Source organism: Schistocerca cancellata, chromosome 2 (genome assembly GCF_023864275.1).
Source record: "Schistocerca cancellata isolate TAMUIC-IGC-003103 chromosome 2, iqSchCanc2.1, whole genome shotgun sequence".
Taxonomy (NCBI): domain Eukaryota; kingdom Metazoa; phylum Arthropoda; class Insecta; order Orthoptera; family Acrididae; genus Schistocerca; species Schistocerca cancellata.
Window position 1 is genome coordinate 466,241,316 of NC_064627.1, and position 17,520 is coordinate 466,258,835.

General features: G+C 38.9%; 1 protein-coding gene across 2 annotated transcripts in view; it reads right to left on the reverse strand.

Annotated features, from left to right (window-relative positions):
- The window catches only part of LOC126161974 (RCC1 and BTB domain-containing protein 1-like), a 219,791-nt gene extending 203,004 nt beyond the window's left edge, over positions 1-16,787 (reverse strand). Inside the window, exons 1-2 of one of the 2 annotated variants that reach the window (XR_007534982.1) lie at positions 16,560-16,787; positions 941-1,030 (exon numbers count right to left, since the gene is read on the reverse strand). Coding sequence is in view for 1 of the 2 variants with exons in the window: in XM_049918165.1 (XP_049774122.1) it covers positions 941-1,019 (79 nt within the window). In the remaining variant the exon portion in view is untranslated. The remainder of the gene's footprint in view (positions 1-940; positions 1,031-16,559) is intronic. The other variant, XM_049918165.1, reaches the window with a different exon arrangement.
- Positions 16,788-17,520: the final 733 nt, after the last annotated feature.

Genomic DNA, 17,520 nt, shown 5'->3' on the forward strand with positions numbered 1-17,520 from the left:
GAAATAAAACTGCACTATACCAGAAAACACATTTGTAATGTAACTGACAATTCTTAACATGGCACCATTAAGTCTAAAGCATTGTGAGCTTGAGTCCTGTAATTTCTGTGGTTTGCTCGAGGAGGAGGAGGAGGAGAGGCTGCCATATCCTGTTAGCTAAATGATAATGCCACTATTGTGATCATTTTATTACAGTAGCTGTAATAAAGAAGCACTATATAATATTTATAATAACCCCAACTGTGTGTTCATGCCAATGTGAATCTTGCCAAACATGTAGCTATTGAAAATCACCATAATCTCCAGTCTTCAGCTTCTTGTGGTGCCATTTTATGCAGTGGAGGCTGCAGGAACTTCTTCATTATTGTGTTGTATATGTGTAGGTCTCAAAGCTTATTTATTTCATAAATTGATATGAAACATATATCCAACAGCCACCTTCCACATAAAAACTCATTATCAGGTGTCCCACAGCTCATTTGTTGTGAAGTCATATTTGCAATAGCATAATGATGAAGACATTGCTGTATAGTTATGCTTACATGAACTGCATGGATTATCTACACAACCATTCGTAGTCACATCCAAAAACCAACAACATGAGCAATATTTCATTGACAACTTTGGTACTTAAATTTCAGCACATAAACTCCAGTGGAGGATATTTATGCAAGCTGTCAGTATCTCTTATTGCAGTGATGCCAGTGTGAAACTGCTTTACACAACTTAATCTCCTTAGTGATTTGATGTGTGTTTTAATCTGCTATAAGACTGATAGGGGACAGCTGCTTCCGAGTCTTTCGTCGGTGGATTTGCTGCTGTAATGTTAAAATGTTAATGAGCTGCAAAGGAATACCATCAATTCAGAATGTATGATGCAATATAAAGTAATTAATGTCTTCCATTTCACAAATGAAAAAAAATGAGAAACAGAACTTACCAAAAACACAGGCAATCTTGATTTTTGAAACAAAACGTGGCTCAAGTAGGCTAAATATAGCCCACTTTCGTAAATCCATATTTCAGCAACCTATAACAGACATTGAATACCACTTTGCCATTCATTTTAAAGTAAATAAAATTGAAAGCCAATACCAAATTCAGAATTAAATTGCCAGACTTTTCATTGCTGAAGAACATATTACCTTACACTTTCCTTTACTAAAATGGACAATAAAAGTGAATATTTCAGTAGGTTAGTGGTTATCGTAGTCTACACTAGTGAAATGCTGTTTAGTTATAGTATGTCACATACGTAGTAGCAGACACGTGAAGTCTTTTCACACGATGGGTAGACAGATCCAGAACATTATCTCTAACGCTGCAAACAGTCACGGTAATTGAAAGGCACAAATTCTAGCTCGTAATTTTTTAAAAAAATTAAAGCTGTTGTCAACCCTTGACTTGAACAGCACAGTACTTTACTAAGGTGTCTGCAAGGAGGAGGAGGGAGGGGGAGGCGGAGAGGAGATGGCAGGAGGGGCACTTGAGCCCTGCAGAAATCCTGGAAACATGCTTTTCATTAATTTCAGAATTCTGACTCATTTCTAAAAACAACTGTCTGTTATTCTGCAGAACTGCATATTTGGCATTGCCAAAGAAAAATATTGTGGATTTAACAGCTGCTACACAATGTGGGTTTATTTGGTTGTCATATTGTTCATGAGAAAATATGATTGTCACAGCAGGAACTTCAGCCTTGTCCTGTAGTCAAGGACAATGTGAACCTTTACAAAACATTATCAAAAGCTCCCAAGTTTCATGTGCACCTGCTCGTACAGCTCTTATCGAACAGAGGAAAAAGGACTCTGTGAATATGCTATCATATACAGGCATAGTTTAACAATGGACCTGTTTACATGCAGGCATAATTTAGCATCATCAATTCAAAGAAATGGCATCCATAATCATGTCAATAAAATTAAAAGAAGTACTTTGCATTCCTAATGAAATATTCTTACCTTTTAGGTATCATAGTAATGTGTCATGAAAAAGTAGTGTGCGTAAAGCTGTGCGGGAGCACACACAGGAAATGAAGAGCTCCTATTCTTTACTGATCAATGCTTGGTGGATGACATGCAACTCGCACACAACTTCCTGCAAGTTGATATACTTCCAATTCCTCACTTCTTTTACAATTACAGCAGGGGAGAGTGACGTGGCAGCAGGGGAGAGTGGCGTGGTTCGTTTAAAAGAGGAGGGGAAGGGAGGGGGGGGGGGGGGGACCAAACTGCTTGGTCATCAGTCCCTTGTTCCAAATAAAACAATGCCACAAGGGGAAGAATAAAACAAATGAGGTGTATAACACAAAACGGAAAGAAAGGAAAACCACAAGGATGAACATAAGGTAACAAACACTAAAAGTAACAAAAGAGGACAATAAAACAACAGAGAGAAGCAAGAAACTGTTAGAAGAGAGTAAAACAAGAACGTAGATTACAACAAGAACGTAGATTACAGTGGCTGGCTGACCACGAGAATAAAAAGGATAAGCCATCCACTCTGCAACACATTAAAAGATCCACTCTAAAAGCGCTACGGTGAAGTACACAGAGGGACACAGAGGACATGCGCAAAGTCTTAGATCAAATGGTAAAACCCACCCTCACGAATAAAACGTAAAACTAAAGCTGCTGTTGAAGCACTGTCACCAAACACCGAAGGTAGGGTGCTGGGAAAGTTAAAAGTCTGCCGCAGAGCGGCTAAATGTGGGCAGTCCAGCAAGAGATGGACAACCGTCATATGTCAGCCACAGTGACACCGAGTTGAGTCCTCACGACAGAGGAAGTAACCATGCGTTAGCCACGTATGGCCAATGCATAGCCGGCAGAGTCAACTGGTTCCCTGTGAGAGGCCCGCGTGGAATACTTCCAAACATTCATAGTCTCCTTAAGACACGCAGTTTGTTGTGGGTACTGTTATGCCATTCCATCTCCCAAAAGCGAAAAACCCTGTGGCATAAGACAGAACACAGGTCAGGTTCAGAGAAGCCGATCTCCATAAGCTGTTTCCACATAGCCTGTTTGGCCAGCCTGTTGGCAAGTTCTTCGCCTAGGATTCCAATGTGACCTGGGGTCCAGACAAACACACTGAATGACTGGACTGTTCCGGGGAATAGATTGACTCCTGGATGTTTGCTACCAAAGGATGATGAGGGTAGCTCTTGTCAATAGCTTGTATGTTGCTCAAGGAGTCAGTATACAGAAGAAACTACTCCCCAGGGCATGAACGGATGGGCTCAAGAGCACGAGATATAGCCACCAGCTCTACAGTGGAAACACTGCACCCAAAATGTGACGGCATCCATTATGCAAAATGTGCTTTGCAACACATCATATGTAATTATAATAAATCAGACGTGTAATTCTTTGATAGTGAATGTGTTCTACAAATTGTTACTAACTAGTGTAGTAAAAAACTGATTGTATACATCTTGTTTTCTATATATTTTAGTAACCGCTATTGCTGTTGGGTACTGGTGGGACAACGTTTGTCGCACTCAGTAAGCCTAGTGGAACACCCATGTCCCACTCAATAAGACTACTGGGACACCAGTGTCCCAGGGCCTAATTGCAGGAAGTGAGTTCAGAATTGACAAAAATGTATTCATAATATTATCAAGGCTAATAAAACAGTATGTGGTCAAAAGAAGAAGTTTCTATACAAAATTTAAAAAATCCATCTTGAAAGGGTTAAGTTAAACAAGACACGGAACAACTTTAATACAGAATATTTGAAAACAGGCCTTTCAGTTACATAAAAACTAAAAAATGTGCAATAAACACACCAAAAAGAAAAATGTGTATTTGGAGCAGTTGACACAAAAGAAAAAAAGAACAGCAATAACTATACAAATAAAAATTCACTTTTAATGTTCCATATTCTTAAGTCTGACTAAAAAGTATAAAACAATTTCTACTAGCCCCTTACAGATGGTTCCAAAAATTGTGACTGTCAGTTTTTAATAACTATGAGAATACTTGTAAGATTTTAATGAAAAACTTGCTGCACCTGCAATAGATATTAGTAAGGAGGTGAACTACTCTTGCATGTGCCCCACATTTTTCGTTTTAAATATGTCAAGTATTTTCACAGAACAGTCACAAAATTTCAGGGCTGACTGTATGGAATTAGGAACTTGTATGGGGCTAGGAGAAATTCTTTTACACTTTCTAGTATAATTTAAAAAATTTGAATATTAAAAATTCATTTTTATTTCAATAATTATTTTTCCTCTTCTTAGTTTTTGTGTGTGAAATTTTTCAATCTATTTCAAATATTTTGATGAGATTACAACAGACATGGTAAATTTCTGGTTACTTTCATCTTGTCTTCAACTGATGCAACCAATATATCGCTTCCTTCTAAGATATCTTATAATAATAATAATAATAATAAATAAATAAATAAATAAATAAAAGAAAGAAGATAAAAGAGAGATTCAAGCTCACACAGGAGCTTAGCATCAATATTTCTTCCCACGAACCATTCACAACTGGAAGAGGAATAGGGGGAAATGGAAGTGGTCTAGAAAGTACCCTCTGCCACACATCAGAAAAGAAAATTAATTAGTATTGCATTGTCATCTAGTCCAGAGGAATAGGGGGAAATGGAAGTAGTCTAGAAAGTACCCTCTGCCACACATCAGAAAAGAAAATTAATTAGTATTGCATTGTCATCTAGTCCTGAGCTATGTTGAAAGTTTCAAGTCCCTATCTGATTGGGAAATTTGTTTAAAATAAATTGCAATATTTGTAACAGACAGACAGAAAAAGAGAGTGACCAAATAAACATGTGGTAAAAATGTTCTGGGATGTTATTGAGTAATAGAGTTTTTCTAAGTAACTTTCACACATCTGAAACAACAGGTATACAACCAGTGTACATTAATAATTTTTGTTTATGGCAATGAAACATGGCCTTTTTTGGGAAATCCAAGCAAAATTTAGAACTAGTTACCAAGCAATGGAGAGGTGCATACAGGGAATTATTAGAAGAGGGATAAAAATAAATGGATCACAAAATAGATGCACCAGGCTCACTGCAACACACTAAAACATTCAACCAAACAGTATAGGTTGGAGTCTGGACAAGTCAAAACCTTTTAAAACACACACCATCGGCTAGAAATGGAGGGCAGGGCTCCACTTAAATTTACTGCTCTCCTCTTGTCTGAATATAACACATGCTCTGTTATAGTGTGGTGTACTGAAATACGTACTTCACAAGCTTCATTAACTGGTGGATTCTCTCACTAGAGCAAGACAACATAATTTAGAGGACTATGACCTCTGTGGAGACAGATCAATGTAACCCCCTTTCTTGTATCTGGCAGAAAGACCACCATGGCAAGACGACTTGTTTCACAGACTGCAGCTTATCTTCCAACACTTCCAACCACTCTGCCTCTAAATGGCTTATGGCCTTCTGGCCCAACAGTGAGGGAATGGTTCATAACGGGTTAGCACATGTTTCCACTTCCTTGCCTGCAATGTCAGTATGCAGCTAAGTGAATGGGTAGTAATGGATCAAGGTAGTTCTTTGCTTGATTCCAAGAAACAAGAAAAGAGGATAACAATCAACAGATGGTGAGAAGATGACGAGGAAACACTGAGGAGCAATATGAACATGTGTGCTTCACAACTTCAATTACCAATAACCAGGACTATTTCCTCTATCTTGACATAGTGTGAGAACTTCATTACTGAATTTTAGGTTTTTAGTCTGTTCTCACAAATAGTCTTCTTATTGCTTTCCTACAGTTTTGAGACCAGTAATAATGAATGCTCTATAGATTTTTTTATTCATAAATGTATTTACCACTAAACGATCTGCTTCATGAAATAAGCACCTACAAAGCATGATGAAAATCTGATTTCTTTAATATATTTGTCACTGCAGTTGTATTATAACTAAAAATTGAATGTAATCTACATTTTACATGTTGCGTGCTGCACATCTTTAATAAACTGTGTTTTTCTAAAAATTCTTGCACTTCATTTCCTCCAAATTGATGGAGCTAAGGACATACAAAAATATGGGTGTATAAACCTTTCCTTAATTTCCATGTCAGCTTACTAGCTGATGAACTGTGCATTTTTGTCAGTTAAATGTCATACTCATATAGTCAGATACGAATTACTTTTATGAAGTTTTCAGCCTTTATCTATGAGCACACTCTTAGCTATCTACGAAGGTTACAGATGTTAAACACTCAACTCATTTTTGGAAACATTAAAAAAAAAGTGATGTTCCATCATGCTGATTTAGGCTTTCTTCTGTTTCCTTAATTCACTTTTGGTTCACAACGTTTCCCTTCATAAGAATACAATAGTTTTCTTTCCCACTGTATATGTGCATTTTTAATGCACTTGGCAAGGTATTTCACTTCCTTCTATCTTTTTCTCATTATGGGCTAAGGCCAAAATTCTAGTTGAGATATTTGTCTGCTCATGTCATGCAGTGAAACATAAAACAAAGTGTGTAATATCCTTCTTGGAACACAACTTACTTGATTCTGTTCTGTCCTTGTGCATTACTAACCATTTTTGTAAATTATTTCTCAAATAATCCAGTTGTTTGTTCATGGTAGTAGATGTTGCAATAAAACAGTTTATTTTATTCTAGCCGATCAAAATAATATTTATCACCATGCTTGCTATGTTTTTGAGTTGATCCACTGCTAATTGCTGGATCTGCAAGGACTGGTGGTGTGTTACAATTAAAAATTGTGTCCAATTCCTGTAGCATCCAATATTTTAACAAGATCTTTTTTTGATCAAATTATTCTGAAAGACAAGGCAGCCAAATATCTATAGAGTTGAAGCAATATACGGAGAAATAAGATGATTTGATTTTTCCAGTAAGAAAAATGAGCTTACCAAATCAACAGACAGCAGTGAAAAATCTGAAGGCATTTCTACAGTATATCATCTGGAAGTCACAGAAATTGAACAGATACATCTACATGGATGCAAGTTAGTATCAGATTACTGTAAGTGTAGTACGAGGAATTGGGAGTGGAATAAAGTCCCTCAATCAATAATGCAGTGAACACCTGTCTGAGATATGTAATTCAGTCATAGACTTTTACACTTACAAGCAATTAATAAGGCTATAGTAATAACTGGTAAATAATTGTATGTGGAGATTTCAATATATATTTCATCTCTGGTAGTTCTGATCAAGGACCCCTTAATTTACTGATGTCCAACAGAAGACACTAGTGTAACAGTGACTGATAATTTATTTCTAAAGCCAACTGTCTTCAACGAAATAAATGTGAGTCCCATAATAAATGGTCAAACGGCAGCAATACAGCATCACCACCAATCAGGTTTAACTACAAAAATTCCACAGACTTAAATGCTGACTGACAGAGAAGTTACAGGATGAAAATGGGAAGAAGTTGACCAATGATACATGGCAGATGTGATGTTTCATTATTTCATAAAAATACAACACTAATGGAAATTCCTGTATGGAGCAACATGTAAAATAAGGGTAAGGAAACCACCCGCCTGTAGCGGATCGATCCATGGAGCACAGTAACACACAACAGAAGACAGCATTCACACTAGCTTTTGAACACTAGCTCTTTTTCCAGCAATACTACACTCATTCACACATGCAAACACAAGGACACCCAAAAGCTCACTCCCAAGGCCACAACAAGACTTCTAAATTTAAGGTATTTAATTTAAACTCAGAAAATGCACAACATTTTCCCAAATTTGTCTCTGGTTCCAAACTAAGGGTAATGTTGCCCTCAAATACAATATGCAGGTATATAAAAATGGTAGGTGATTCAATCAGATAAGGGACATTTTACTTATAATTAATGATACATTTGCTAGTTAGGATGCAAACAAGAAGACTTTTAAAAACTCAAAAAAACCTCTATGAATCTGAAATTAAAGTAGCAAAATTCAAAGAAAATGAAGAGTAGACCTACATCTTAAACCCCAAAAATGAATGTAAAACAAAAAACCATGTGTAAAGCATGGCTGACCCAACGGACTGCAGTGCTCTCAATGAGTATCTTGTAAACTCCACTGGCTACTGTAGCATTCAATAACTATACAACTGACGCTGAGACTCTACTTTTACAAGCACAGAGTGTAACAACAGAATGATTCACCTATCACTCCAAGAAATATTACTTACTAAATAAGCTGAGTGACTCTAGAAAGGATGACTATTATGGTTTTGATAGCTCTAAAATGAGTAATTAAGAAAATCTGTCGTGTAAAAAATATTCTTGGTAATGAAACTTTCCTCAGAATGGCTTAAAATTACACTACACACAAGAGAGATACCAGATAACTACAGACCCATATCACTTATCCCAATTACGTCAAAAGTAATAGCCATTTTGAAAATGGTAGGTTGACTGATTGACTAGGGGTTAAGGGACTAAACAGTAAGATCGTGGCTTCCTTGATTCAGTGGTAGTTCATCTCAAATTAGTGACACCTGTGTCTGATGATTAAAGTAGTAGGAGCAGTAAGACTGAGGTGTTTAATACAATACTGGTGCCAAAGTTGAGGAATAATTTACCGAAACGTGTGTCAATCATGCCAGTAGCTATGTCGAATCTGACAAGGTGTGAGAAAGGCCCCACCATACATCTGAGCCCCACCAGCCCAATGAAAGGCAAAGACAGTTACAGAGCACAAAATGTCTTCAATTTTGCAGACTCGGAACAGTGAGATGGCTAAAAAGGTAATGGACATCAGTTGGACCATCAGTAATAAACACAAGAGGAGAGAAATAAGTAAGGCAGCAGCTGTATGCTCCCGGAGTTCTGCCCGTGGTGCGAGTTGCCCCATCCGCAGCCATCGCACCCTCGTTCCACTGTAGTCAAGGTGTTTATAAAGAGTATTCACTATTCAATAGAGTGCTACCTCTAAAACTAAGTAGGATGCAGCAGAAAAGGAGACAAACCATGTCTAAAAACAATTAAAACAGCAAGAGGGGGATGAAAGAGTGAGCTGGTCAAGGAGGTGAGGTCGAGGGCCCCTCAGACTCAGCATGCAGTGGGAGACGCCTCAAGCACAACCATCCCACTCCTGCCTGAAGGTAGCTTACAACCTTACTCTAAAAATAAAGGGCACTTTTAAGGAGAAAACAGAGAACCAGTTCAACTGCCTGTCTGTCCATGAATCATCTGTCAGTATCTGAGGCAAACAATTCAGAAAGCCACGCTTAGCATGGAGGGCTGAGGCAACATACCATAGTGGATCCCTGCCGGGAGTAACAGAAGGGAGAGCGACATGCAACAGTAGTCGCCTTGATAGTGTGGAGCTTATTAGAGGGGGTCAGCAGCCAATCAGATGTCATTCCATCTTCGAGTGCACAGAGGTCTCATATGCAGCCAAGATTAGCAAAGCAAATGAGTCGTGACTAATTGCTCTTCCAGCCAAACAGTCAGCCAGTTCATTCCCGAGTACACTCACATAACGTGGGACACAGAGAAAGGCAATCAAACAGTCAGTATGACTTAGTTCAATGAGAAGATCATGAATAGCAGTGATATCACTATATATCACAAAATGGTAAAGTAAGCCCTGTTTAATAAAGTGGAGGGCACTATTAACAGCTATCAGCTCCACTGTACAGACTCTACATGTTCTTGGCAACGAATGGTGTTTCTGACTGAAAGGCGATGTAAAGCATATCCCGTCTTATCCCCAGTTTTAGAGCCATCAGTGTAAAAGATGGTAGCATCCTGAAACTCTTGAAGAATTGAATGACACACACACAAAAAGGTTGTGGGGGTCAACAGACTTTAGGAAATTGAAATAGATCGGTCCCAATTCATGGCTATTCATGGCTTGCACACCAACAAAAGGGACAGGGAAGAGGTGCATGACAAAACATGAAGAGCACATTCCAGAGAGGAGAGGCAGAGATCCCAGTACAGGGCTACTAAGCACATTCCAACTGGTAGTCCCACCTGAGAGCGGATATCAGGAGGCTGACACCCCACACATGTAAGAAGAATAGGACCATTGGATGATCAGGGAATTGTCAAATGATCATTGCATAGGAGACCAAGAGTTGGTACCATCAGAACTGAATCTGTAGGAGGCCCACTTCAGCATGCAGATGAGGGACTACTCTGGAAGGCATCAATGGCCTGACAAACTCTACGATGATGGACTGAGTCTAACAGCTTCAAAGACAAAGGCACCTCCAAGCCATAAACCATGCAACGACAGTCAGACATGATGGGACCAAGGCCCAGTAAATATGGAGAAGAGTAACTAGATCTTTACCACAAGAGGTGTGAGCAAGGAAGCAGAGATCGTTAAGCTTCCGTACCGTGCGACAATTTCCAAGTGCTGGGTACCCAAGTAGAGTTCTGGATCAGGGCGGACTGGAGTATGACACAAATGCTTAACCAGTATTTTTAAAATGCTTAACCAGTGTTTCTGTAGGAGAGAATTGGAAACAGTGGGAAAAAATGACCAATAGCCAAACAAAGGTCACTAGTCCGCTGATGGTTAGTCCACTGATGGTAATCAGGAAGAGAGTGATAGGTCAGAGCCCTGAAGGAAACCATTCTCTTGGATCCAAGGAGAGCCAATGCGGATCTGGAACAATCTGTGGGATAAAAATTGACAAATAAAAATCAGTAACGACCTCGAAAGCCCTTGTCATAGAAGGTAAATAAAGTGTGGTAATGCCAAGCAATCTCATATGCCTTAGGTAGGTCAAAAAAAGACTGCAAAGAGGTATTGGAGCTCAGAAAAAGCTTCTTGGGATGCTGTTTTCAACCAGACGAGATTGGTTGTGAATTGTCCCTCCTTGAAACCCCACACACACACACACACACACACACACACACACACACACACACACACACACACACACACACACAATCTCAATAGTTGACAACTCAATATAATCTGTGGACAATCTTCCTTTCAAGCAATTTACAAAGCATGTTGGTCAAGCTAATCTGTTGGTAACTGTCGAGAGATGTTGGACTTTTGCATGGCTTAAGGATTGGGACAACCATACCATTTCAGTATTGAAAAGAGAACACAGTTTTGAGCCAAATACAGTAAATGATGCTTAATAGATTAGCCTCTGAGTTACACACAGATGTTGGATCATTTCACAATGAACTGAATCAGAGTGTGGGAATGTACCACATGATGAGGCAAGGGCCTGAAGCAGTCCCCAGTCAGTGAAAGGTTCATTATATGATTCAGCTTGGTAGGGAGTTAAATATCGGGGGACATCTACAACCTGTTGTTTCTGCAGTAAAAAGAGTCAGATAAGAAGAGGATACTGACGCAAGGTGGATTGCAACGTGATTAAAAGAACCAATACACCGGTAAAAAAACTGCCATGAAGGACAAGACCCAGAACAGTCATCACTCGTTGGTGGCCCAGAAAATTACATAGCTTGGCCCACCTCTATGTTGAAGAGGCACATATTCCCAGGGAGGAGTTGTAGCACTTCCAGCATTTCTTCTAACTCCATTTAATTAGATAGTGAGCCTTATCACAAGGTCACTTAACGCTAGTGACCAGTATGGTCTGCAAAGGATATCGCTTGAAATGTTGCAGGGCTCTACAGCGATCCTGAACAGCTAATTCAATGTATGTGGCCCACCACAGCCGTGTTCAGCAGTGGAGGAAACCTGTGGAAGGGAGAAAAGCAGTTCCATCAAAACTGGTAGACAGTGTTGGAGACATCTTGCACAGCCTCACTGATGTCATATGACAAAGGAGGCAAAGGTAACAGCAGAGGCATACAACTGCCAGTTGGCTCTTTGAGGCTCCCAATGTGGTAGTCAGTCTTTCTGGCAATGGCAAAGAAGTGACAGGATCACTGGAAAGAGTCATTGCAAAAAAGTTTGTCATGCAGTGACCAGTGCAGTGAAGCCACGTAATTGGTGGGAGGTATCTTTAGATCAATAGCTGAAAGCATGCTGTGGGCAAAGTGGACAGGACAGAGTAGCCTTGTCATGATCCTTCTTCTCCTCCTCTTCCTCCGGCAGCCTTTGGTGGCCAAGATTCTTGTGAGGGCCTATCTGCAACTAGTATGGGGAAAGATGAAAAGTGGACAACCCTGAGACCCACAGGTCACAGTTCCTTCGGCCACTGGCTCATGTCGGGCCTCTAATCTCTGGGTTTCTGGCAAGAGGGGTCCCATGATGGAGCCCCTTTACCGGTAGATACCAGAGGAGGAAGCTGCTCCTCCAGCCGGACGTTGGAAGCCATATCTGAAGATGTGCCACAGGAGCCGCAAAAGAGGAGCACAGTGGGAGAGGTGGTTTAAAAAAAATTGTGGTAGTAAGAGTGAGGATTGTGACTTTTGCGCAACTAGACGTCACATCAAAACGATTTGGGCTTCCACATTTTTTACGTGCCTCTGGATATGAAAGGCAGTCAGTGGGCTTTCATTTCTGTATTTTAGTTACTTTCTTGAAGACTGGACACACCGGTGAATGTGGAGCATGATGATCTGTGCAACTGCCACACAAAGGTAGTTGTTCACAAGGACTTTCCTCATGGAGTGACCATCTACTGTTGCCAAATTTTAGGTGCACCGTGCAGTAGGGTGACATATGACCAAACACAAGTATTGAAAGCATGTCACTGGTGGTGGGATGTAAGGTTTCACTTCTCACCTGTACATGATGTCTAACTTTTTCCGGGAGAACATTCCCTTTAAAGGCCAATATAAAAGCAGTTATATTTACTCTATTATCCTTGGGACCTCCTTGGATGAATCAGATAAAATGTACATCTCGCCACTCAAGATCAGCCCGTAGCTCCTAGTCTGGAGAGTAAGGTCCTGGTTGAAGATGATTTTCCGGACCACATTCAAAGTCTTGTCTGAGGCAATGACGAGATGTTGAAATGTCTAACGAGCTGTAGACTGTGCTGCAGAAGATGCTTTAATCAACAGCTATCCATTGTGCATAATTCCTAATGACTCAACTTCTCCAAATTGTTCTTACTTCTCCAAATTGTTCTTCAATATGCTCTACAAAAATAGTATCCCAATCAGTTTGAGTACATACTGAATATTGAATAAATTGTTTTGTTCTTAAATGTCTGGCTTGTAACTCTTCCCATAGGACAGTTAGGGGAGGGTAAGCAGTAGGGTTGTAACTGTCCGCATTGAAGTTGTGATCCTGTCTGTTAATATCAGAATGTCCATTGTTTTGATGTAATTTAATATGTTTCAAGTGCAAAACATCCACTCTGATGCCACCTGTTCCTATCAAGGGCTCTCCCCATGGGTGCCATTCAGCCACAGCAAAGGCCATCCGATATGATGGCAGCTCAGACATCATGGGGCTCAACCAAAAGAGTACATAAAGACCCCACTGGACTAGCTACCACAATGCTTTTGATGTGAGCCTACACATGTATTGTGTGCAGATGATTTTTAACGCTGTATACAAAAGGCACTATTTAAGGCTTTCTTGCCCAGTCAGTCCACACTAAAGAAAAATTTGGAAAATGAAAGTCAATCCAGAAGCCAACTACAAATTATTTCACTCAAAAGGTAGTGAATGAAAGAATATTCCAAAAGGGAAGGCAGAACCTACGTAATAACTGTGTTGACATCAAAGCCTGCTACCATGAAAAGAGAACAAGAAAAGAAAGGATAGTCAGAGATGAGAGACTACAACACAGGAAAGGAAGTGGGTGCTGCATTACCTTGGGGTCCTGTGCTTGTCATGAATGTTCTAATGAAAGAGTTGTGAATCTTGTGAGGGGCATTAGGAACATAATAAGCAACTAAACGAAAACAATTTTGATTCAGAACATAATTAACTATAAAAACAGCTGAAAATCTCCTAACTACACTTCATAATGGTCATTAAAGAAAGGTCATTCATAGCCTTCAGTCTCTGTTTACTGTGACAAAATATTGTTATAAAAAATGCAAGCTAGCATATTATGGTTAGTAGCTACATCACAACAACAAATCAGTTCTTGTTTAACAGGTCAAAGTTAGTACATGTTTTAGAGACATGTAATAAGAAAGCAGATGAAGGTTTCAGGTGCAGAGCCAATGAGCAGTGTACCCCATGATGCACCAGCCAACATTATCATTCTTACATGTCTGCCTCTAGCACATGCTTCAAGCTGGGATTAGAACATTTAGCAACAAGCCACAATAGTGTTCATTATGGACGGCATAAAGGAAACCCGACACGTATTACGGTAAGAGGTGACAGTGATAATTTTCCAAGCTTATAAGTTCTGTTATGGAGATTCAAAGCAGAAACAGTGGGTTATTGTAGTGTTCATCTTAGAGTTGCCAGTTACTATGGTAGGCAATGGCTGGAGCATGAGATGTGGTGGCAGAGGGGGCACTGGTGACATCACACAGTATTCTCATTCTCTCTCTGCACAGAATGCATCACAGTCCCACCTTCTTACATTCACACCACCATTATAAGAGGTCAAAACTCATGAAAAATAAAGAGAGGAATCCCATTCAGCTCTGTTCTCAGGTTCTTCCTCTCCACTGTGTATGATAATGACTTTTCAAACTAAATGGCTAGCAGAAATGTCCTTTATGCTGATGATATGTGAATGGTCACATCACGTAAGAATTTACAAGTAACTTTAGACAAAAACAGAGAGCGTGAATATCCTGAGATTTGTTGCCAATGTGGTAAGAACCAATTTCTGTTGCACCATTAACACAGAGGAAGCAAGTGTGTGCAGCAGGCCTACTCCACAATAGTCTCAACAGGAATCAAAATGATTTAAAGTTTGTTAGTTACAAGCTATACACAGGCAACCACTTACACGCAATTCTGTTAAGAAACTACATTAATTGGACTTACAATGCTCAGATAACTGGGTATCAAAATACAGAAATCCTGTTCCTGTAATAATGACATATTGGTAACCACACCCAGCTACTGTAAGACGTGTTTGCCAGATTTTGTCCAAATTGTTTCAGGTGAATCTTAGTAGGATTCCTAATGACCCTTGTTAACATATTTATTGCCATCCCACTATCAGGCAATGTAAATTTATAACACACAAGCGGTTTGAAATTAATGTCTTGCTGACATTTATTTATTAGTGTTGTTGTTACGTTCTTCTTCTTTTGTATCTGTAATTTAAAATTTGTTCCAGTGACATTAGGTAATGATAAACATCATTAGGACTAAAATGACTAGTTTATCCGCTGCAGGCAGAATAACTGCTTATGAGTGGGTTACAGTTATACTCTAAAGCTACAAAAAAATTACTAAATCCCACAACAAGAAACTAGTGTTTAAATGCTGTTCTTTTCAATTTCGTAGACTTGTGCATCAGATATGCAAATCATAGTCCAGTTACACATGGTCCAGACAACTGAAACGGATTAAAGGGGGGCGGTTCTAGAAATTCCATAAAATTCTTGAGTCAGTTCATACTAGAGGCACATATTAAATGACGCCAATTTCTGTTTACGTCTATAAAAAGTTTTTCCATTAACTGTATTACGAAATGGCACTTTTCCAGTTGCAATTTCGTATAATTATTGACCGAGTTTAAAAACCTATAACGCTGTCATAATATACTCATTAAAAAACAATCTTTTGTCAAAAGTATAACACAGTAAACCAATTATTACGGTAAGAAACTGGATATATATCTTGAGGTACGATGCGCAAATAACACGGGCTACATTCATCCAGCATTTCAGTATGAGAACACTTTGCTATTTCCAATAAAGCTTGCACACAGTTTCACACCATTTCTAATTTTTTTCTAGCTTTGATTGTTAGCAACAAATACTTAACACATTAACTTATTTGTAAAGTAATTAAACGTTTCATAAATATTCACAAATAATGAAAACGGTGGAGGGGATGTTACTAGTAAAACGTAAGTTAAACAGTTATTTGCTTTTTTTTCGCACTGTGTAAGGATTAAACGACTGGCTACAATGTATCTACGAAACCAGATGACATTACAACTTGGTCAAACTATTTAAGTCCAATCGCATTTGCGAAATTTCGATCGAGTTAAGGCTATGATCATGAACGATGAAAACGTCAACGTGGTACAATAAATTACATGAGAAGAATTTTTCCAAACATACGGTGGGGAAACGAGGGATACTGCCAGTCTCATGCCGCGGACCTCTTGTTTCTGTATATAGATAGTTTTGTTTACAACTTATGCCTGCTCTCAACTCTCTACTGAGACAGCTTTATTTTACACGGCAGTAAGTAATTCCTCCAGGTGAGTTTACACACAATCTGAGATATACCTGTAACTGATACTTTGGCATAACAAATTTTTTGCAAAATCAGTAAGTTCAAAATATTTCTTTTTCATGCGAACTTGTCCGCAACAAGGAAAGGCCGCCAGTTTTCAGTTTTAGGAAATTCGGTAGTTATGATTGGTATGGTGCCGGTAACAACATTCCTGACAAGACACTTTTATATATACTTCATGTTCGAATTTTTATTTTCATAAAAAAGGTTCAGCTTTAAGACCACACATTATCAACATAGCCCTCTTTCTGTGACGCCACGGCATAAACAATAACTCAAAACAATGATACACACCTCTGCCCGTTTGCCACACTTCTCTCCTCATAATTGTCACGACTCTTGTGTGACAGCCACAGTATTTATTTGTATACGTCAAACAGAATAGCCGCCAACATTACAACAAATAAAGAGGCCTGCACATGTTCAATATTTATTGACAATTCTGCTTTGTCAAACCGTCAATATATTGGTGCTATACCTCCCACTATCACAAAAATTGGCAATCGACAACACGATTTTACAAGGTTAAGGTGTAGAACACCCAAAAGAAAGTGTGTACTGCAATCATGTTACGTAAAGCTTGCAAACAACAGTCAACAAGGAAAAAGAGATAATAGGTCCGAGAATGACTGAAAAAAGGAGCGACTAAACACATTTTAATTTACTGACTGAAGTTAGAGCCATGGAATCGAAAGATTTCATAAATTAGCTACCCATGAGTTCCGCATCAAACAGAAAAACCGCCAGATTTTAAAGCTTATTTTAGGAGGAGATATAAGCATATCCTAAACAAAGTTATTAAAATGTCTAAGAAACTGACAAATGGCAAATTGTAAAAATTGCCCCAAACAAACTTAAGGGCCATAGTAAGAAAGGGAACAGGAAAGCAATGTGAAGAACAACACAATATTGGCTTCTGAAAAATTCATCCAAAATATCGGACCCAAAAATGTTGCGAATAAATTTAAGTTTTGCTTTACAGAAGTAGCAGAAAATATTACCAAAACGTATCCACCAAATGCTAGGACAGAACAAGTTCCAAACAGTTTAAAGAAGTGTTTTTTTTTTGTATCCAACAGATGAGAAAGAAGTATCAAACGTCATTAGAGGATTAAAATCAAAATCCTCAACTGGCACTGATAACATCCCTGATAGCATTTTAAAGAAATGCTCAGCAGTAACATCAAAACCCTTTGCAGATGTTTTTATTCCTCACTGGCTAATGGAATTTTTTCTGAAAAGTTACAAATAGAAC